This window comes from Culex quinquefasciatus, chromosome 3, assembly GCF_015732765.1.
Source record: "Culex quinquefasciatus strain JHB chromosome 3, VPISU_Cqui_1.0_pri_paternal, whole genome shotgun sequence".
In the NCBI taxonomy this organism is placed as follows: Eukaryota; Metazoa; Arthropoda; class Insecta; order Diptera; family Culicidae; genus Culex; species Culex quinquefasciatus.
This window is the reverse complement of record NC_051863.1, coordinates 189030329-189053994: the sequence shown is the minus strand read 5'-3', so window position 1 is coordinate 189053994 and position 23666 is coordinate 189030329. Positions and strand designations below refer to the sequence as shown.

At 33.3% G+C, this 23666-nt stretch overlaps 1 protein-coding gene across 4 annotated transcripts in view; it reads right to left on the bottom strand.

Annotated features, from left to right (window-relative positions):
• The window catches only part of LOC6051597 (rap guanine nucleotide exchange factor 4), a 356238-nt gene that overhangs the window by 73222 nt on the left and 259350 nt on the right, over positions 1 to 23666 (bottom strand). For all 4 annotated transcript variants that reach the window (XM_038266004.1, XM_038266005.1, XM_038266006.1 and 1 more), the window contains 4 exons: positions 14719 to 14805; positions 8465 to 8606; positions 7986 to 8172; positions 2743 to 2888 (listed from right to left, as the gene is read on the bottom strand). In XM_038266004.1, the coding sequence (XP_038121932.1) occupies positions 2743 to 2888; positions 7986 to 8172; positions 8465 to 8606; positions 14719 to 14805 (562 nt within the window). The remainder of the gene's footprint in view (positions 1 to 2742; positions 2889 to 7985; positions 8173 to 8464; positions 8607 to 14718; positions 14806 to 23666) is intronic.

Here is a 23666-nt window from a genome sequence, read left to right as displayed (position 1 = left end):
CGATTAACACAATCACTCATGCCATACGAACAGCGACACAAAAGCACACCAAAAAATTAACCTGAATAATCATCAGGGGGCAAAAAAAATATTTTTACAATAAACTTCAAAATTTCAATGAAAATTTAAGTGCAACGAACTGAAATCAAATTAAAATACATTCTCCTGCGTTTAAAATCATTTTTACCATGTTTGGGTTTATCAAAAAATCTTAAGATTTTTTTCAATTTTCGATGCAAAATCTTTTTTTTTGATACAATTTTTGTTTTTGTCAGATCTTAGATTTTTCGAAAACTAATAATTGCAAAACTACTGAACTAGTGTAAAATGCATTTTAAAACACTTTTTTCATTTAAATGTGAAGACTATGGCTTGTTATTTAACTTTTTATATTTTTTTGCCCCCCTCCCCCCTTGACCTCGGCCAGGGCCGAGGGACAAAAACTTTTTTAAATATTTGCATCGGCCTAATTTAAACTTTAAAAGGTAGCATGTGTTTTCGATCAACATGCTCAAAGAAGGAAAATTGCAGGAAATTCTGTCAGCTTGTATTAAATTAAATAAAAATCAACAATTTTCGGAAAAGGTTGTCCTGAAATGCTTAAATACCATGGATGTGTTTTATAATTTTTGATTGCAAAGTTTGATTTTGCATCTAAATATGATAATATATTTTGCTTTAGATTTGCACCAAAAATCTATTCTTTTCAAATTCTAATATTTGGTACCAAATTTTGCGTGAAGATTGCGTTATTAAGTCCATAGAAAACTTCAAAAGGAACTCAGCTTTTGTCGATAAAAATTGAAATAAAAGTTGATTTTTTTCTCGATTTCCCGTTGTTTTCTGAAAAGTTCCAATCATAATCTAAAGCATTGCTGAGGACACCAAATCAATCAGAAAATCTATTCTCAAGATGCACATTTTAGAATATTTACACGTTCATTTGGAATGACCAGCCCTTCACGTTGTGTAGAAAAATTAATGAAATTGCCAAATGTTTTCATTTGAAAGAGGACATGCACAAAATATCATCCAAATAAAAAATATACAAAATTCAAAATCTTGATTTTGTTGTAGAAATCTAATGAATTACGATATTTACTAAAAAGAAACAATTTGCAAATTTTAAGATGATTATTCAAAATGTTTTAAAAATATCAATTACTCTTTTGAACTTTTTTTTGTAAGGTCTATATGTGGTTCCAGAAACCTAAATTAGTGAAAAGTTTAAAAATGCGCTATCTGATTAAAAATAATTTTAAATATTTTAATATCATTAGTATAAGGATTTTCAATGGAAATATTAATTTTATGCATATTTTTTTGCTTCCAATTTTGAGTTCAAATCTGTTTTTTTAAATTGTGCAATCAACCCGGGACCCTTGGTGTAGGGGTAAGCGTGCGTTGCCTCTCACCCAGTCGGCCTGGGTTCGATCCCAGAAGGTCCCGGTGGCATTTTTCGAGACGAGATTTGTCTGATCACGCCTTCCGTCGAACGGGGAAGTAAATGTTGGCCCTGGTCTAACCAAGAGGGTTAGGTCGTTAGCTTAGTCCAGGTATAGGAGTCATCTTCCTGGGTCCTGTCTCGGTGGAGTCGCTGGTAGGCAGTTGGACTCACAATCCAAAGGTCGTCAATTTGAATCCCGGGGTGGATGGAAGCTTGTAAACTTTTTGAAATGCATTGTTCTAGCAGACCCATCTGCTGCAACCTTCCATCGGATGAGGAAGTAAAATGTCGGTCCCGGCCTTGGTTGTTAGGCTGTTAAGTCATTCCAGGTGTAGGAGTTGTCTCCATGCCATAAGTACAAACAACACACCAAACCAAGCCTACTCCGGTGGAATCGCTGGCGGCGGTTGGACTCGCAATCCAAAGGTCGTCAGTTCAAACACTGGGGTGGAAGGTTCCTTGGAGTAAAAGAGGTTTGGGAGCTCTCCCCATTCAAGCCTTCGGACTCCTAGGTTCGAGCAGAAACTTGCAATAGAGACCACAAAAGACCCGGGGGTCGTTAATGTGGATGGTTTTTTTGTTCTAGCAGACGAAGATAAATTAGGTATTTTTTGATACCTGGAAAAGGTCAAACTGTGTTATTGTGATGATTGGATAATATGTTGTCTTACGATGTCAAGTTATTTTGCAAAATAAATGCAAAGAAAATATTTATAAACCCTTTTTTCAGGTATTTTTTCAATCCTGGAGTAAGCTTTGTCGTTTCAGCAACAAATTTCCCACCCATTTCACTCTAAATAATGTTATTACCTGACATTACTGTGCATCCTCGCACTCTTTCTTCCGCACGGTGCGCGTAGCATCTATAAAATTTCATCACAGGCCCAACAGGTGTTAAATGGTGCGTGAAAATTAAATATCATCACCACCGGCAGCAACTCCAGCCTCATCGTCACCACCATCAGCAGAGCTTCGCCATCATTTCAGTGATCGACTCGAAGGAAACGACTCGCCGTACGATGCCGTTGGAGGCTGGCTTCGACTATGAAAATTTTACTGCCATCGCCTGCTGCTCTAGACGCAAGGTTTGGTATGTTGCTCAAGTTATGCTTAGCGACGTAAGCGACATTTAAATTAATTGATGCAACAATTAGACTCGAATGTCTTAATTTAGATTTGATGCCAAAATTAAAGTTTTTGATAAATCCAATTTAAATTAAGCTTCTAACATTTTTGGCAACACTTTTTAAAAGGACACCCTCCCAGGTAACAACTGAACATCGAACTATACTTACACACAGTTCCGGCGTGTGCGTGCGCCTCGAACACGATGATCGACGCCAGCTCGCGCTTGATGGACGTCGACAGGTGGGACAGGGCCGCGATGTGCAACAGTTCCTCGTAGACCAGCTCCAGCTCTTCCTGCGTTCGCTCGTGGGATCTGCGCGGACGACGACCGGAAATGGAAAAACGTGTGTGTGTGTGTGTGTGTGTGTGAATGAGTGTATGTGTGTGTCGGGTTTTAAACAAGACATTTGAATTGCAAATGAGAATACACAGAGTGGGATTTAGTACACACAAACGGTGGCGTAGGGGGACATCTGGTCCAGAACTTTGTTTGTATTGCAAACTAAACTTGATTACTGTTTGGAAGCTGTGAGTGGGGGATTTTGAGGTGAGTACTTATGTTTGCTAATTGATTGAGTTTGTTTGAAAAGTAAGCTTCTTGGTCTGACATGTAGGAACTTCCACTAGGCTTATACAATGTTGCAATCAACTAATCATAAATTCTGGAAGCAGGGCAATTCTTTGTTTCATTTGATTCATTACAATACACACCATTGAGTATCATATCTCAACATATAGTTTATCTTTGGCATCCCTTCCCGCAATTAGTTGCTAAAGTTGCCACTAGAATGAGTGTCATTGGAATCAGTGTTTTATGTTTCAATTATCTTAAAACCGCAGCGACCGCTTTTTCTAATGAAAATAAATACAAGAGAAGCAATTTCCGCGTTGTGGGTGCTGTAATTTATCGCTCCTTATTTTCTGGCGTTAACCGTTTTAATCAGGGGGGATAAACAATTAAATTACATGTTTTGTTTGATTCCAGTAAGGCCGTTACAAATATTTTTCAAAGTTTATGTCGCCCCCTTCAAAATAGGTCAAAAAATCAGAAGGCAAAACAATTTTTTTCAAAAAACTTCAATATTTTAATGGAAACAGAAGTCCAATCAACTGAAAACAATTTGGGATCGATCAAAAATATTTAGATTTTTTTTTGTAAAATTCCGTTGTACAGTACTGCAAAAAGTTTTTTTTATTGGCAAAAAAAATCTCCCTTAAACTAAAATATCTTAAAAAATAATTATTGCAAAACATCAGAGCAGGTGTAGAATGAAATTTAAAATAAATTATTCATTCAAATTATTACACCGTGGCTTTTTATTTTATTTTATTTTTGCTCTCCCCCTCGACTTTGGCCATAGTAGAGAGACATAAACTTCAAAACATATTTGTAACGGCCTAATAAATCAAATTGAGGGAAACTTAAAATTTAAAATTTTAAAGCGAAAAACTGTTTTAATCCAAATATATAAATGATCAAAGTTAATACAAATTATCTGCATGAGCAATTTTCCACAAAAACCGAAAGTTGTTTTTTTCAATTTTATTCCCAAGGGAGTTTCCTTTGACCTGAGAAGCCATTTTACATCTGGTTTGTAAATATTCAAAAATCTGTATCTTTGGAAGGGATTTTTAAGTCAGTTTTGGAGCCTTCGGTAAAGTTGTAGGTATCGGATAGAACTATTCAGAAGGAAAAGTTACATTCCGAAAAAAAAAAACCATTTCTTTAATTGTTTCTTTTTTTGAATTTTTAATTTCACGACTCAAGTTTCTGGAAGCACTTTTAAAGAAATTGCCCTAATCTTGTAACTTTTGATAGAATCGACCAAATTGGACGCTTCCGGTTGCAAAAGATCCGGAATTCCTTCTAGTTCCTTCTAGTCACTAACGAAAGGACAAAACATATGGTCCAGGATAACCGGAGATATTCCGGATTGCGCTGGGGTAGGTTTTTTCGGAGATTCGGGGTTTTTAGACAAATTACTATTTTTTTTATATGCCAAAGTTGATCATTTTCTTATAAAAATGCCTTATGACAAAGTTCAGTGCAATTACTTGATGTGGCCAAGGCCTCCGGGGACCCTGGGACCGGTTCCAAGTGGCCATCGGATGACGAGGATTTTTCCCAAATGTTCAAATATGTCAAGCGACTTGTCAAAACGCTTGGAAATGGTTTTATAAATTCCATGCAAATGTCAGAAACTCAGTAGCTGGTCATCTGGCCACTTTGGCCAGTTCCGGTGAATCCGGAATTCCGGTCCCAGAATAGTCCAAATACTACCAAAAACAAACTTCTACTAAATAAGATAAATGCAAATTAAAATACTAAAAATGAAAAAAAAAAACATAAAACATGAGAAGTAAAGTTTTTTCTAAATCAAAAATTGCTCAAAATTACCTCCTAAAAACGGGAAAATAAAAAAAAATCGAAATTAGAACTTAGGCCGTAGAGGGTTAATACATTTTGACAGTTAACGTTCTTTATTTTATAATATCAAATATTTTTACATTTCTGAAATTCTGCAAAAATAGTTTTTAACAATGTTGGACAATTTTCATGATTATCAAAAGTAGTTTTTTATTCTTAAAATATGTGTTATTTCTACAAAACCCCTTAAAAAAATTAGTTATTATTTTTTCAATTTGTTCAATATATCAAATTTTGATCAATTGGGATTTTTTATGCATTTTGGAAACACAACATTATTTGAATATATTCAGTATTTTCAAGAAAATCAATTACATTCGAAATGTATGAAAATCATAAACATCTAAAACTGATGTATCAAAAAGTAAACTTTTGTTTTTTTAATACTGTCCAAACTAGATTATACGAAAATTTCAGTTGGGGTAATCAAATCACGAAAAACAAAAAAATCGTTGTCTTATTTTTGATTGTTGAGCTTAAGTACGTCTAAACTTGTTCAAGGTGATTTAAATTCTTTAATTCAAGATGGCGCCTTAAATGGTGGTGACTAAATGCATTTAGTAATTTTTATGGCAATCGACCATTCAAATTTGATTAAGATGGGCTCGTAGATTTCGAATTTGATGTTAAAAATTAGAAAATAAAATATTCGATTGTCTGAAGTCCTATACAAACCTTCGAATAATTGAACTTCGGATAATCGAAACTTCAGATAATCGAGGCTTTGGATAACCGGTCCTGAACTACATAGTTCTGTGAAAATCTTGAATATTTTCAAATCACATCCGAAATCAATAAAAAAATAATATTTTACTCATATTGTAAAAAACAAAAACAATGTAGGTATGTGAAATTATTGAGTATTTTCAAAAAAAAAAAAAATTATTACTTTCGAAATATACAGAAAATTGTCAATCACTTGATATCCATATTGTAAAATAGTGAAGTATTTTTGAAATACGTAGCTTTTTAAAAATTTCAAGTATTTAAAAAAACGTTATTACTTGAGAAATGTTTGAAAAATACCTGATTATTGGAATAACACTTCAACTTTTAAAATTTTGTTTTGAAAAACTTGCATTTTCAAAATTAACGAAAAATACGTTTTTTATGAACATTTTCATGTAATTTTAGTTGCAATAAAGTTTAAAAAAGTTTGAATGTATTTGTTTGAAAGTGCATAAAATAATATGTCAAAGTATTAGAATGTCCATACATTTAAACATCTAATCAGATAAATTTCGGGGTAATATTGAGTCGAACAAATTTGCAGTCTTAATATTTAAATGTTTCGACCAATTATCTAGATGCTCATAGGGTTGCTTAGATTATAGGAAAAACTTCGCTCCAAAACCGAATACTTTATCCTGGAGCATTTTAAGGCTCTGAATAAAAAATATGGATATTATTGGTCAAAATTGGAAATTTCCGGAATTTTGTAAATGTGACTTATTTAAATTTGACAATTGTATTAATTTTATTTTTTAACTTGCTGCCTTTTTCTTGACCTGTTTGCAGCGGTAAAAAAATGACGAAGCTGTTAATAACAGCTTAAAAATTTATATTTTGGTTGTGAACAAGGGTTCGTACTTTGTGAGCATGATTTCTCTTAATCTTAATAGCTTGCTTTAAAATATTTTATTGGCAAATTTTCTAAATTTTATAAATTCAACATCTGATAAGACATGACCCCCTTCATGGTGGGTGAAATGATTTGCAATCACGCCCCGAAAACGGCAAGCCATTCTTCCAACCTGGTTGAACGATTACTTTAAGAACTTTCAGCGCTTCCTTCAAATCCGTGCCTCCCCCGACACGACAAAGGATACTGTAAACTTTGCCTTGCTCGGTTGATGTTGTTTCTCGCCCCGGAATTATTCATGAATTGTGTGACCTCATCACCGAGAGGCGGGCTCGCGCTCGGAAATTCGCGACTTTGGCACAAATATTTACCTTCGAGAATGATTGGCTTGTTTGAGCAACCGACGCGCAGTCGAACTTTGTCACCGTTTTCGTTTAGTTGAAAATTGAACTGGATGATTTAAATTGAGTTTGAAAACAAGTTCAGGTCTTCTTGTCTGTGGAAAAATCATACCGGACTGTTCAAATAGTGACGAGCTGCAGCGCCAAAACTAATTGCCAGGAAAAGCAGAAAATTGCGAAATTGCTCGCCCTGCGGGACGACGATTCAAGTTTTGTGTGAACTTTCGAGCCATCATCCATCAGCGATAAAGTTCTTGAACTAGCTCAAGTTTCTTGCAATAAACTATCTTGACTCCAAGATGCGGGTGATGTTTCGTAGATGTTTGGTACTTTCTGGTTTTTGTTTGAGTATTTCATTGCGAAAGTTGCGGAGAAGAAAATTGAATTTGACATTTTTGAAAAAAAAACAACATTGGAATGAGAAATTTCCTTTAAGCAAACTCTACTTTGATTTAAACTGAACGAAAACTGAACTGAAACTGAACTGAAACTGAACTGAAACTGAACTGAAACTGAACTGAAACTGAACTGAAACTGAACTGAAACTGAACTGAAACTGAACTGAAACTGAACTGAAACTGAACTGAAACTGAACTGAAACTGAACTGAAACTGAACTGAAACTGAACTGAAACTGAACTGAAACTGAACTGAAACTGAACTGAAACTGAACTGAAACTGAACTGAAACTGAACTGAAACTGAACTGAAACTGAACTGAAACTGAACTGAATCAGAACTGAAACTGAACTGAAACTGAACTGAAACTGAACTGAAACTGAACTGAAACTGAACTGAAACTGAACTGAAACTGAACTGAAACTGAACTGAAACTGAACTGAAACTGAACTGAAACTGAACTGAAACTGAACTGAAACTGAACTGAAACTGAACTGAAACTGAGCTGAAACTGAACTGGTCGTTACGGTCGCAAATAGAAATTTTATCAAATAATTTGCAATACAAACAACGCTAGAGGCAACACAACTCCAACAACTTACGGTTTCCGTAGGATCATCCGCAGGGTCGCGTCCGGGCCTCGGTGCAGCAGCGACGGCAGCGCTTCCCGGATGTGATCGTTGGACTGGCTGATGTCGTCGGACGAGGGCGACCCGCTGGCCGTCCCGTCCTCGTCCACCCTGAACCGGTACAGGAAGCACTTGTCCTTGAATGGCTGCTCCTTTGAAACTGAAAAATTAGCACAAACATGGAATATTTATATCGGAGGGGAAACGACAGGTTATGCATTTATTTATAATTCAGCGCTATATTTTCCGACCTCCTGTTGCTCGTTCACATTATACATAATTTAAAAGCATTTTAAACCCCCTCTCCGGAAGAAGCGACGAGCAACTAGTGTTCAGATACCGCGCACCAAGAGCGTAACAATTTCGCTATGATTAATTAAAAAAGTATACTTTCGGGCGCACACACACACTTTCTGGTGGTGCATAACTTTTGGCGCAAAGCCCAAACTCACCGTGACTGAGGACGCCCTCCTCGACGAGCGCTTGCCACATGCCGGCCGCCTGGTTCCGCGTGTGCACGATCGGGGACAGGTTCAGCAGCCAGTCGACGAGTTCCGTGCCGGGGGCGCACTTGCGGATGAATTTGCCACCGACCTGGGGGAAGGGAGGAAGACGGAGGAAAGGGGATGATTACACTGCTGCAAGTTGGCTATGTTTTTGTGGGTGGGGTGAGCCCCCATGAGAAATACTTCGGGTTTATTAAGTATGGTCATAAGTTTGAGGTGATTTTTTTTAAGTACCTGAGGGTCATTACAGTGATGAAACTACACGGAGAAAAAAGAGTTCTCAAAATCGTGAACAAGCGTTCATGAAAATGAGAACCTCGAACAAAGTGATCAAATCCCATGGTACGATTTTGAAAAACGTACCATGAAATTTGAACACTTTGTTCGTGGTTCCCATTTTCATGAACGCTTGTTCACGATTATAGGAATCCTTTTTTATCCGTGTACCTAGCATAATTTGAACGGAATCGATTCGGTATCATTTCGGATCGCTAATACGCCTCAAACCAACATTAAACGTCACTTACACACTCACTAGGGATACCAAACAAAATATTACAAAAGAATGTGTGATTGTATGCAAGTTTGCGCAATTTGGAATTAAAATCAGTTTGAAATATTTCTTGCAGAGCTCCCTCTCAAAATTCGAGAGAGACTTCTCGCCTGTCCGTGTGTGGATATATTTCCCACTCGATTCGGGAGGGATTCCTCACAATTTTGAAGCCAAGCTTGGTTGCGTGGTGGGAAGATGCAGCAGAAGAAATATGCTGAAATATGCTCAGTTTTGCAATATTCTCGCTTTTAATGCTACTAGTAATTGTTGACATTGCACTTGTTGCTGCTTTTCGATTTAAAACAATTCAATCTAACAAAATCTGTGCAAAATATCAACCGTTTTTTTCGTTCTAATAAAAAAAATCTTTTTTTGTTTTTTTTTATATGTATTGATTTTAAGCTTACCTTTGATTAGGCTGGTACAAATATTTTTAAAAGTTTTTGTCACCCCTCCCCCCCCTCTAAATTGGCCCGAAAAATCAGGGGGCAAAAAAAATATTTTTACAATAAACTTCAAAATTTCAATGAAAATTCAAGTGCAACCAGCTGAAATCAAATTAAAATACATTCTTCTGCGTTTTAAATCATTTTAAGCATGTTTGGGTTTATTAAAAAATCTTAAGATTTTTTGAAAATTATCGATGCAAAATCTTTTTTTTCGATACAATTTTTGTTTTTGTCAGATCTTAGATTTTTTGAAAACTAATGATTGAAAAACAACTGAACTAGTGTAAAATGCATTTTAAAACACTTTTTTCATTTAAATGTGAAGACTATGCTGCCGTTTTACGGCGATATGATGTATACGCCATTGAGGTGATTTTGCTGTAGACACGATTTTCTGTTTTTGTTCATTTTTTCAATTTAAAATCACTAATTTGAGGTCTGCTCTGTAGAAACTGTTAAAAAGTACAATAAAAATGTAGCCCCTACAAAATTTCTTGTTTTTTCCTATTCTCTACGATTTTAAACCACAAACATCATTTGGCCGTAAAAATAGCAATAAAAAATCACTACTTTTCCTGCCCAATGATGTATGTATACATTGCTCAATCAAAGCTGGCTTTATTTTTTGTGCCAGCTATTTTGATAGCTGAGTGGATCCCGTAATGCATTGTCCACATGGATACTTTAAGGGGGGGGGGGAGGTATTAGGGAGCGTTCTTTTATTACGTAACGCAGTTGGGGGGAGGGGGGGTCGGATGCCGTGTTACGCTCCATACAATTTTTTTAAAATTTGTATGGAAATTTTGTTACGAGGGGGGGGGGTCTAAAAATCCGATTTTTTGCATTACGTAATAAAATAACGCTCCCTTAGCGATTGTCTATGCTCCATAAACACATTTTTTGCATGAACAATTGTCAGCAAGGGAGGTGGGTGGGTCTAGAATTTTCAAAAATGTGTCTACGTGGATGTGGATAAGGTGTCATCCATTAAGTACGTCACATTAATATCAGACAAAATTTACTCCACCCCCTTTGTCACGATTTCTCTATGATTTTAACACGCAACGTCACGCTTTCTCAAAACCCGCCTCTTCCCTCAGAACGTGACGTACTTTATGGATGATGCCTAATGGACGTCCCCTTAAGAATTAAACCGAAATAATGTAATAAAATATTGCCCAATCTTGATTTGGTCCCAAAACCACAAATCAACATTCAAACAGTATTGAATTTGACTTCTATGAATTCTCAATGTATACATACATCATGATGAGTAAAATTGGCGTATACATCATTGTTTCTTTGCTTAATAAAATGGGCCCCAGAGCAGTTTTTTGAAAAATTCTTTCGTCAGGAGGTAGCTTATAAGATTCTTTATCAGACTGTACAATAAAATTGAAAATGTCCAAAATGGCGTATACATCATATCGCTTTAAAACGGCAGTATGGCTTGTTATTTAAATTTTTATATTTTTTTATTTTTTTGCCCCCCCCCCCCCCCCTTGACCTCGGCCAGGGCCGAGGAACAAAAACTTTTTTAAATATTTGCATCGGCCTTAGGCCCTAAAACAAATGCAAACATTGAGTATGTCCCTCTCACACCTCCATCGGAATAAGCAGGATTCATCAAAATGTTTACATTTGATTTTAGGACGTTATCAAAAAAGCCTAGGTTTTAATTTTCAAATTTATATTTTCGTCAATTTTATAAGTTATTTCAAGCTCTTTTTTTTTATGTGTTTTTAATGTTTTAATATGTTATTTTTTTATTTTGCTTAGGTTTAAATATTTTTTTATTTTTTTCTAGATTTTATTTTTGATGTTAAAAAATAATCAGTACAATTTAATTGTTTAGAATTTTTTGATTATATTTTTTTAATTTAAAAAAAATATGAAATTTTTTAAATTTTTAACATTTTCATCATTTCTTAACTTTTAACAATTTTTTAAAATTCTTCATTTTTTAAAAATCTTTGAAATTTTCGAAAATTTAGATTTTTTAGTTAATTTTTTTTTTTATTTTATTTAAGGCCGATGCAAATATTTAAAAAAGTTTTTGTCCATCGGCCCTGGCCGAGGTCAAGGGGGGGGCAAAAAAATAAAAAAAATATAAAAATTTAAATAACAAGCCATAGTCTTCACATTTAAATGAAAAAAGTGTTTTAAAATGCATTTTACACTAGATCAGTTGTTTTGCAATTATAAGTTTTCAAAAAATCTAAGATCTAACAAAATCAAAAATTGTATCGAAAAAAAAGATTTTGCATCGAAAATTTTCAAAAAATCTTAAGATTTTTTAATAAACCCAAACATGCTAAAAATGATTTTAAACGCAGGAGAATGTATTTTAATTTGATTTCAGCTGGTTGCACTTGAATTTTCATTGAAATTTTGAAGTTTATTGTAAAATAATTTTTTTTGACTCAACATTTGAATGAAAAAAGTGTTTTAAAATGCATTTCACACCTTCCCAGTTGTTTTGCAATCATTAGTGTTCAAAATATGAAAGTATTGAAGAGATTTTTTTTCGCCGAAAAAAAAACTTTTTACAAAAAATGTAAATATTTTTTATCAATCCCAGACATGCTAAATATGATTTTGAATGTAGGAAAATGCATTTCTAATTGTTTTCAGTTGGTAAGAATTCTACTGCCTTTGAAATTTTTAAGTTTTTTGAAAAAATATTTTTTTGCCCCCTGATTTTTCGGACCGATTTTGAAGGAGGTGGGGGGGGGGGGGTGACATAAACTTTGAAAAATATTTGCAACGGCTTTAAATTGTTTAAAGTTTCAAATTTTCATAAATTTTAAAATTTCAAACAATAAAAAAAAATTAATTTTTTTAATTTAATTTTTAAAAATTTTAAGTTTAAGGCATGATGCAAAAAATTTCAAATATGTATAGAAATTTGGTTTTACTGGGAATGTTATTCAATTATTTAGAATATCTACATTACATATTTTTTAATTAAAAATAAACAAAAAATCTAAAATTATGAAATTTTTTAATATTTTCAACATTATTAAACTTTTTAATTTTTTTTTAGATTTTTAAAATTTTTATTTTTTCAAAATTCTGATTTTTTTTAAATCTTGGAAATTTTCGAAACTTTAGATGTTTTTAGTAAAAAAACAAATATTCATTTTTTTTATTTTATTTAAATTTTAAATTTTTATAATTTTTAAAATTCTCAAAATTAAAAAAAAAAATAGAATCAAAAAATCTAAAATTATGAAATTTTTTAAGTATTTTCAACATTATTAAACTTTTTATTTTTTTTTAGATTTTTAAAATTTTATTTTTTCGAAATTCTGATTTTTTTTAATCTTAGAAATTTTCGAAATTTTAGATGTTTTTAGTAAAAAAACAAATCTTCATTTTTTTTAAATTTTATTCAAATATTAAATTTTTATAATTTTTAAAATTTTCAATTTAAAAAAAATAGATTTTTTTATTTAATTTTTTAAAAATTTTAATTTTGAAGCAAAAAAAAATCAAATATTCTTAGAAAATTGTTTTACTGAAAATGTACATAAATCGGAAAACACGCTTCGGAAAACCTAGTTTTTAATTAAAAAAAAAACCGTATCTCGGGATATTAACAACATTGTTTGCGCTCAAAACAGCTAAAATCGATTGAAATGGTGCGAAGTTAAGATTTTTTGAAAAGTGTGTTTTTTTTCAAAAATCGACGAAAATTGTCATTTTTCGGACCACCCTAACACGGTGTCGGTTACCCTAATGGCCAAACAAAAAATACGGGTCTAATTATTTCCGCCAAAGAACCTCCAGAAAATTATTGAGACCGATCGGACAACTTTTTTTCGAATCATGCTGTTTTCGTGGGGAATGGAGCACTTCCATTCGAGCAGTTTTTGCTTTTTTCTACAATGTATTTCTTATGGAGCGAACTGTCAAAAACTGCTCGACTGCGGGTGCTCCATTGCTGTATGAAAGCAGCTAGCATGACGACGTAGATTGGTTAACACAGGGTTTGAACAAAATCCAGTAATACAATTGTCAACAATGCGTTTATAAAGCAATTAGCTTATCAGTATATACTAAAGTTTTCCTGAAGGGAAGTTGTGATGGAATAGTTTTTATTTTCGATCAGACGTGCTGTCAATATCATGTGGTGCAGTGGTTTTGTCTTTGGAATGATTTTTTTTGGGCACAAAAGCACAACACAACACAAAAAATTTGGTTTAATTTCGAGCTGCAAAAGGAAACGATGGACTTCTAACTGAAGAAACTTGTGAAGATTCTAACCCAGTGTCATTCTTCTACGTTGATGTTTACGGTGCAAGCACATGACTTTCAATAGAACCTGCAACTATGATGAGATGTTCCAGCTAAAACTGATCAATTCTAATGGCAAGTGGACAGCTTCAGTGAAGTTATCGGAAAACGATTGTAAAAAAGATTTGATTGCTAATTTCTATTTGACTTGGCAAGGAATCAATCATACGATCACCTCAAAATTGAACAAATATGGTTTAGGATATATAATAGTTCATCTCTTAATACATAAACAAGGCATGAGCTATAAGGCATTGCACTCTTTATATCCTGATTTGGACTTAGATGTTAGGAAGGTTCCTGCTAAAAATTGCCAATGCCTGAACTCGATGAACGTGGCCTCAACTTTGTCCAGAAACGATTAGTCCTTAGAAAAGTGGTACGCGTTCTTTTTTTGTGATATTCACGCTTTCAGCGCAATTAATCACTGTTGGTATTGTACTTGTTGCAGTATGTTAATTTAGGACTGTTAAAAATTAAAAACCTGGACACAATCTCGTCCTGAATAAGTTGAACGACTTTACAATCTTCATACTGTTTGTGCTTTTAGTGTTATTTAGCACAGCGTATTTTTTTAGTTTTTCTCAGATCTGTAAATGTTTTGCTTGTTATAGCAGAGAAATAATACAAATATAAATGAAAATTAAAATAAAATCATCATGAAAAAAAATCCTGTGTGATGATGCTAGTTGTAACTGACTTTATTTAGTGACTGATAATTCAAAGGCAAGCAATGACGATGTGGACCTCTACAAAAAGTTATGCAAACATTCATCGTTTCCAAAAATCCAGCCATTACAAATCAGAACTGAATCCCAGCTTTAGCAGAAAACAAAAAAAAACGAAAAACCTCAACAAAGGTATACACCCACTGTGGAAAGCAAAACCTCGAAACTCACCTTCCGATCCTTGAGGCAGCTGGTATTGTCCGTGACGAGCAGGACTCGCAGGGCCCATCCCATCCGTGACATGGCCGGGCTTGGTGCCTTTGAGGAAAGGAGATAAAACAAATAAAAACATTAGCATATAGTTGAGCTGGTCTTGTGTGGGGTGGGGGGAACGGTTTACGACGGGATGAAAAATTAGGACACCAGGCAGGCAGAGCGAGCGGAGGGGGTCAGTCCTCCTTCTGCTCTGGCGAACATCCTCAAAGCTCACATCATGGAGAGATAAAAGTTGAAAGTGGACCCATGTGAGGCATAATAATAATAATGTTTACGTTTGGAGTTCCCCTCGTTTCTCTCGTTTTCTGTATCTACTGCCAGCTAAACTATGTTGTTATGTTGGTGGAAGAGGAAAGCTGACTTTGAAGAAGAAATAGGAAAAATGGTAGGGGGGAATGGCTCAATTTGCATACTTTTTCGGTTTGGAGGCCATGGGCGATGGAGTCGTTCATCGGATCACTTGTTTTCCCGGTGTAGGCTAAAAATATCTATGCTGTTTTCTATGCTAGAAAAGCTCTTTGAATGTTGGGCCGGTCGATGAGAAATGAATAGAGGATTACGTATACTAAAAGGTTTTCAAAACTTGTTTTGTTTTTCGATGGTCTCAACTTTTCAATGATGATTTTTCACGATTTCGCAAACAGCGTAAAATTCGTGTAATTAAAAATTTCCGTGAAATCCCCTGAAATTTATCAAATTTCTAAAATCAATTCTTTGAAATAAGATGAAATATTTTAACCATAAAGATGTTTTTAAAGAAATTTTATTAGTTTTTCGATTGAAAATGTGATAAGAAACATTTGAAGAATAGTTAGCAAAACATACATTAACATACAAATGTTAAAACATTTACTGAAATGTGATTGCAGCGAATACATATCCCAAGTAGCAAGAGAAATACCTTTGATTCTTAAGCATTTTTATAATAGTTTTATCAAATGCAATAAAGATTTGGTACATCTTTCACCAAATCCAACAGGTTTTACCATTCCACAAACTTAAACATATTTTTAAGAATTCTTCAAGATATCATGAAGAATTTTGTTTAGAAGTTTTAATTAAGCTTTCAACTTTACACTTTAAGTACGCCTGAAGAATTCTTGACATAGCTTGATTAACTTAACAAATGCCGCTTTAAATCTGTTAAGTCTTCCGTAAGCATTTTATCAATCTTGTTAGATTTGTACTTTCACTTTGACATATTCAGTTGTAAGTGAACAGCGCAGTTAAATACATTGAGAGCGTGCTGATTTTTTGAAAAACGCTTCTAGACATAATTACTAGTGAATTTTCGGTTTAAGTTTTAAAATTACATATGACTTAATAACTATGTGTTGATAAGGCTGGTACAAATATTTTTAAAAGTTTTTGTCACCCCCCCCCCCCTTCAAAATTGGCCCGAAAAATCAGGGGGCAAAAAAAAATTTTACCATAAACTTCAAAATTTCAATGATAATTCAAGGGCAACCAGCTGAAATCCAATTAAAATACATTCTCCTGCGTTTAAAATCATTTTTAGCATGTTTGGGTTTATTAAAAAATCTTAAGATTTTTTTTTTTCGATACAATTTTTGTTGTTGTCAGATCTTAGATTTTTTGAAAACTAATGATTGCAAAACAACTGAACTAGTGTAAAATGCATTTTAAAACACTTTTTTCATTTAAATGTGAAGATTATGACTTGTTATTTAAATTTTTATTTTTTTTTTCATTTTTTTGCCCCCCCCCCCCTTTGACCTTGGCCTAATAATAAAATATTTTTTAATTGGTGGTTTTTTATCGTGTTTGAAATGTGATAGAATTGTGAGAAATCGGAACATTTCAGTGAACCAGAAATTCTTTTGCTTTGCAATTTATCGTTACTAAACGAGGCATTTTATCAAATTGTTTTCGTTTTAGTGTTCTTCGTCCTGTCCCTTTTATGAAAGGCTTTGATAAAAGGGACAGGACGAAGAACACTAAAACGAATTAGAACTTCTTTAAATACATATGGTTTTCGAAAAGTAGTTGATGAAACTTTTTATCCTTAGAGTTACCTTGTTCAAAACTATCAAGATTTTATTATTTGTATTGCTACGCGCTGTCATTTAGGGGAGAGTGGGGAAACTTGATCCCCGGGGACACTTGATCCCAAGCCTGTATCTCGTCAGCATGTGGGTAAAACAATTAGCTTTGTTCTAGAAAGTTGTGCGAAATTGACTAAAACTCATGGTAGAAAACAAAGAAAAAAATTAAAAAATGTTTAGATTGAGTTACACACATTTTTCTAAGAAGTGCTGCAAAAAACTCTAAAGAGATCTTTTTTCTTTGTTTTGATAAGATAAGATAAGATAGAAACACTTAAAAAAATTTCAAAAAAAATTTTTTTATACATGAATTGTTTGATAAACATATCAACTCCAAAACCCTTACGCATTTGACTTTAAATTTATCGTCATACTATTTTTACAATCAATTGTTTAAAAAAGTGTGTTTAGTGAGACTTGATCCCTGAATTTTTACAGTCACTGGAATCAGCCTCAAGATTAAATAATTGGGCTGGGTTTTCGTACATAGTTTTCTTTAGTATAGTTTTATATAACTTACTGCAAATTGAACCATTTTTCGAAAGTTTTGTAAACAAAAATTACCAGCTTTTGTAAACATGCTCAATTTTGGTCTTAAAAAGAAAATTTGATGTTTTTAAATATTTTGCATGCTAAACTTGTTATATTTTGAACACAAACGTACAGGTTTAATGTGAAATTGCTGTAACTTATAGAAAATTAAAAGTTTGGATGAATAAGAAACATTTTGCTTAAGATTTCTTCAAAATGTTGAAAGGGGATCAAGTTACCCCAACATTTTGAAAATGCCGGTTTAAAATATTTTTTTAAAACGCTTGGCATGATTCGAAGAGTTTATCTGATGAAATACCCTTATCAGCCAAACATAGTTGAATGTTTAAGCTTTCAATTCATGCAAAAAGATCATAGTTTTGTGAGAAATTGACAGAGTTATGTGCGACACAAAAAAAGGGGATCAAGTCTCCCCACTCTCCCCTACAGTTTTGCTTGTGCTGATTGCAGCGATTTTTTGTTCACTAATATGTTTGAGTTGCAAGGAGAGTGATAATCGTTTTAAAATTGTTTGTGGTGCGCAGTCTATATTGTGGTGGAGTGAAAGATTGTAATAGCAACAGAAGGTAAAAATAGTGAAAGTAGCTGCTTTTAAAGGCAGTGTCCGACCCACCTTCGCTGTTTAAAGTTTGGTCATTGAACTGTGTCGAGTGACCGAATTTGTGCTTTTTATTTGTTATATAATAAATAAACCCCATGCAAACTAACAAAAATGTGTTTTTTATTGAATTATTTCCAAATTCAAATCCGTTGTGCAAGTCAATCTATTTGCAGTTCATGAAGCCCGCATGCGCTACGTTTCCAGCCGTGTGCAATTTAATCTTGGTTAAAACCACGATAAAGCATTGTGAGCCTGTTTTAAACCTTAATAAATCCTTTTTAAATCAAGTTTTTCCTAGCGAGTTTTGGGAAAGAGTCTTTGAAGAAGCATTGAATTTGAAATAGACTTAAAAAAGAATTTCAATATTTATAAATTTTCGCCATATTGCCAAACAATCAAGGTGGTAAAAATCGTAGCCATGTTGAATTTTGGAGCAACAACTGTCGAAAAAGATTTTTTTTTTTCGATAAAAGTTTAGTTTTTTTGTGATAATTTTAAAGGCGTGTTCCATTTTTTCGAGCTATCTTGAAAAAATGTTCGGTAATTTTTTTTGGCCCTACTGTAACGGTACATTTAATTGGAAAAATGCAAGTACTCAAATATATTTATACAATTATTATCAAATGAATAATCAACTACCATAAGCCTTTTAAAATTCCATTTCGCATAAGATTTTTTGTCTTTAATCAAGTAAATCAGCATGCTGTTCCCTTTTTGTACAGGCTTTTGGTTCTCTTTGAGAGAACATTCATAAATGCTTCGTGCTTTGTTATAACTTTCAGGAGTTCCTACAGGTTGCTACAAAAATCTTTTCTGAACTAGAAAGTTTAATTCGAGCATTGAAGAGCTTTATTAAGCATTTATTAGGTACACAAAAATTATAATGTTTTATGATACTCTTAATTTTTACTTAATTTTAGCTTTATTGCTGATTTAACACTTATTTAACACAGCATGTGGGACTAAAAGGCATCTCGCATACATTTTCTCAAGAATTCTACATAACTTCTCCAAAACTACAGTAAAACTAAAATTGTTACTTGGGATATGATGTTAGCAAAAATTAGTCAAAGTAAAAATGTTCTCATTCAAAAAACAAAAAAATATGTATGCTATATATTTTATTTGAATGGTATAAGTAAAACGTTAAACGTTAAAACGGCTTATTCAGAATATGTAAAATAGTATTTTTGAATGTTAGATTCACCTGTTGAAAAAATTTCAGATTTTTCTGAGTCCTGTTTAATTTTCAAGACATTTAATTATTTTGGTGAATGTATTCGTGAAAATGTAATACAAATTCCACTTTTTATGTTTTCCGTTCTGATTTTTTATAATTTTTAGAAGATATCGCTGCAGATCAAATTATTTTTGCCTGCTTATTTTTAATTTAGTTTTTGAAAAGTGAGATGATAACCTTAAAAAAAATGTATTGGGTAAAAAGTCGCAGAAAATACAAGTTATTGTAATCATTTTGGCTGGATATGGTTGTTAAATCGATGCCTCTTTGTTCTCTTGATGCATAAGAGGCATTAAAATCTTCCTTTGATATGAAATTCAATAAAATGTAAAAAGGGAAAAAAGAACAGCGAATCTTTTTATATGATTTGAATTTAATATGTAGTTCAATAAAAGGGAGGGGAGGGCATGGGTATCCCTTCATTTCGTTTCGAAATGTGTATGGAGCCAATCCATTTTTTTTGTGTCAAGTTCAAATTTGGTGAAGAATTTTTTTTAGTTTATTGATAAATAACATAAAATGAAGCATTAAAAGTAGTTTCTGTTATTTTAACAAAAGATTTTCAGAGTTATTTCATATTTTTTCACGTTCCGCGAAATTTCCGTAAAATTTGGTGTTTGGGTAAGGCAAATCCAAGAATCATTTAAAGTTTTTGTCTCCTCCCTTCCAAAATTTTACTCAAAAACTCGTTGACATTTATCAATTAAATTTAGCTTAAATAAAGTTTAAAGCATTTTGTCTGTTTTGAAAATTTTTAAAATCTGTTTCAAAATTTGAAATTTAGGCTAAGGTTTATCAAAAAATTGTAAAAAATAGAAACCGTTAAAAAAATATAGTTTTCTTTTCATGAACATGCAATCGAGAAGTACTTAACAGAACTTTTGATAAAATTTCCGAGACATGGCCAATTAAGGTTTGATTTTAATAAAAAATTTGAGCTTATCGATTTTTTTTTAATGGAGCCCATGACCAGCTCTGAAAATTTTGTTTTTGTTTGAAAAGTTCCAAACAGTTCAAGTGACATTTTACAGTGAATAAGAAATTGTAAAACGTAGAATAGCACTTTGTGAAAAAATATCATGTGTAGGATCAAATCCGTGTTAAATCAGTCCGTTCAAAAACAAAATTAAAAAAAAAGTTGCCTTATACAGAAAATATCGATGAAATTTTCGAGGCAATATCATTTGTCTTTTTTAAAAATGTTTACAAAGTATTTTTTCACAATTTGTTTAATAAAGAAGATAAAGATTGCATGATGCATAATAATTTTAACCATTTTAATGTTGTAACTAATAATGTTTAAGTCAATTGAGACCATAGTTTCAAAAGGCAATGGTTTTCGGTTAATTTCAATGCAACGTTTTCCGGTCTAATTCATATTGTTACTCAAGTTAATTAGAATTGTTTCATTCAAATTACCGTATCAAACAATTTCCGCTCATTACCGTTCCTCGGTAATGACAATAATCATTCTCAAATTTACACAGCAGCAACGTAGCAAGTCCATCAGGAGACTAAACGACATCGGTGAACACATACCTCCTCCCACCTCCCGATCCTAAAAGGTTAATTGACGATCAATTTACAACTCAACGCCTTCGATTCCACCTTCACAAACAAACCAAGTTGACACACTCACACACATACACACAATTACACTCACTAAAGGTGCACTAAAGCTGATATGCTTATCCAGAACAGAAAGCAGCTTACGGTAGTATTAAACTGCCATCAGGGTGACGCCCCTCCCAACCCCCCACACACCCTTATCAGAAGCCATTATCAGTATAGTGAACACCACCCACCGTAAGCTTCGGTGAACTTTGTTGAGATTGGGACGACTCACACCCCCACCCCCACCCATAAAACCGCCCAGCCCCTCCCCGAAAAAAGGGCTCCATCGCGTGCTTTGTACGTGTTAATCAAATTTTCAACGCAGCAGCACCTGGCATCCCCTTCCCCCCTCTTCCTCACTATTCACTCTTTTTGGTGTTGGGAAATGGAAACGAGGATTCGCCCTACCCTGGAGCAACACTTGTTGAAGGAACCCATTTACGGCCCCAACCCCACTCACCCCCTTGCAGGGAGCCGGAAAATGAACAAGATTGGTTCGATTCGTGCAGGCAAACGATTGGAACCGAGGGGGGAAAGTAGTTCGTTTCTTGGCAATTACGGAGGCAACCGAAAATTAACCGAAAATCGTTGCCACTGATCAACATTCAATTACCGTCGTCACTCTGCGTTTGGGCATTTGGGATTGCTTGGTAGTTGGGTGGAATACGACTTATTTTATTCTCGGTCTAAGTGAATTTCGAAATCCCACAAAACTGAACAATGGTCAGAAATTTCAGCAATCGTTTCTTTCGTATTTGCGGATTTGTCTCAATTTTTTGGACCATCTCTATGACCAAACAAGCCATTTGGCGTCATTGGCTCGACCATCCATATAAATTTGGCCGCTATCCATACAATAATTTAATATAACATTCCAGAATATGTGCCTTTAGAACGTTATTTCTGATGAACTTTTGAGCTTAAACCCAGCCAGGGCAAGCAATATTTGGAAGAGGCAGCACTTTAGGAAAAAGGAATTATTTTTGTAAATGTTTGAAGAAAACCGTCGAAAAAAAACACCTAAATTTGAAATACTAATTCAGATTTGATACCAAAAAGTACATCAAAAAGTGAGTTTTTTTAAGGTGCACCATTTTCGAGGTTGATTAGGTTGTTAAAAACAAACCGGAGTAAGAAACGAAATCTTTAGATATTTTTTCCAAAAGCTAATACTCTACTACCGCCCGGTAACAAAACCTAAAAGGTGAAAAATGCATAATATCAATCATTTTCATTTTCACGTTGTTTTAAAAAATGCTTGCAATTTACATTTTCAATCTGGGGTTATTTAAAAAAAACTGCAAAAAAAAAAAAAATTAAAAATATGGAAGGACACCCGAAAAATGCGCGATGAAAATAGGTGGACGTACGCCTACTTTATAATGCAACCAAAAGAACGCTTTACTTTCGAAACCTTTGAAAGCACACTATTGCATTTTAAGAATAACTTCACAAAAAACAAAACTGCTCAAAAAATGGACAAAATCGTCACTTTTTCAAAGAATGTTTTTCCTGAATTCTAATAACTATCAAGAATAATGGCATCCATCAACATTTTAAGTTTCTCTACGAATTCGGTCTTTTTTTCTTAATTTTAATTTTTTAATCCAGCAGAAATTTTTTTGGTGCCTTCGTTATGTCTAAATAAACCATTTTGCATCATTAGGTTGTCCATATACTTTTCCATACAAATTTGGCAGCTGTCCATACAAAAATGATTTGTGAAAATTAAAAAATCTGTATCTTTTGAAGGATTTTTTTGATCGATTTGGTGTCTTCGGCAAAGTTTTAGGTATGGATAAGGACTACACTGAAAAAAATGATACACGATAAAACAAAATTTGGTCATTTTTAATTTAACTTTTTGTTACTTAAACTTAATTTGCAAAAATAAACGATATTTTTTTTTTTGAAATGTTTTAGGTGACATCAATTGCCAACTTTTCAGTAATCTCCAAATTGTGCAAAAAATCTTAGACCGAGTTATGCATTATGGAATCAATACTGATATTTTCAAAAAATCAAAATTCGGGTCGCAAATATTTTTCTTCTTCATCTTTCGACATAAAATTGAATTTGCAATAATAAAGTACTTTAGCAAAATTTGATAAAGTTCACACTTTTCAAGTTATAGTCATTTTTAGGTAACTTTTTTGAAAATAGTCACAGTTATTCATTTTGTTGAGCAAATTCTCTATATTTTGCTTTTTTGAATTTTGTTGATACGACCCTTACTTGTTGAGATATTGCCATACAAAGATTTAAAAACTGGAAAATTGATTTTTTCTTAGTCTCACCCAAACAACTCACAATTTTCTAAGGTCGATATCTCAGCAACTTGTAGTACGATTTAAAATATGAAACATTCGTGAAATTTTTCGATCTTTTCGAAAACAATATTTTCAAAATTTTTAAATCAAGACTAACATTTCAAAAAGGCCAAACACTCAAAATGGCGCTCTTTTGTAATTTTGCTCTTGATTCATAAAACTTGAAAACATTTTTTTCGAAAAGATCAGAAATTTTCAAGAATGTTTCATATTTTAACATTCCAACGCCCAAGGCGTTAACTTCAACTCGATATTTCTCGGGCATAACTCAACCAATCAAGATGATTCTTCTTTCCAGTGATTTGTTAGGATGTCTAGACAATTCTTGAACTTTGCACAACATTATTTGATTAAATCTGAAATTTTTGCGATCAAAAACATCGTTCCAACTTTTTTTTCGCGCGCAAAAAAAAAAATCCCAAAGGCTAAACGATGTTTTCGGTCGCAGAAATTACAGATTTGTTAAAATCAAGTTCTACAAAACTTTAGGATCATTTAGA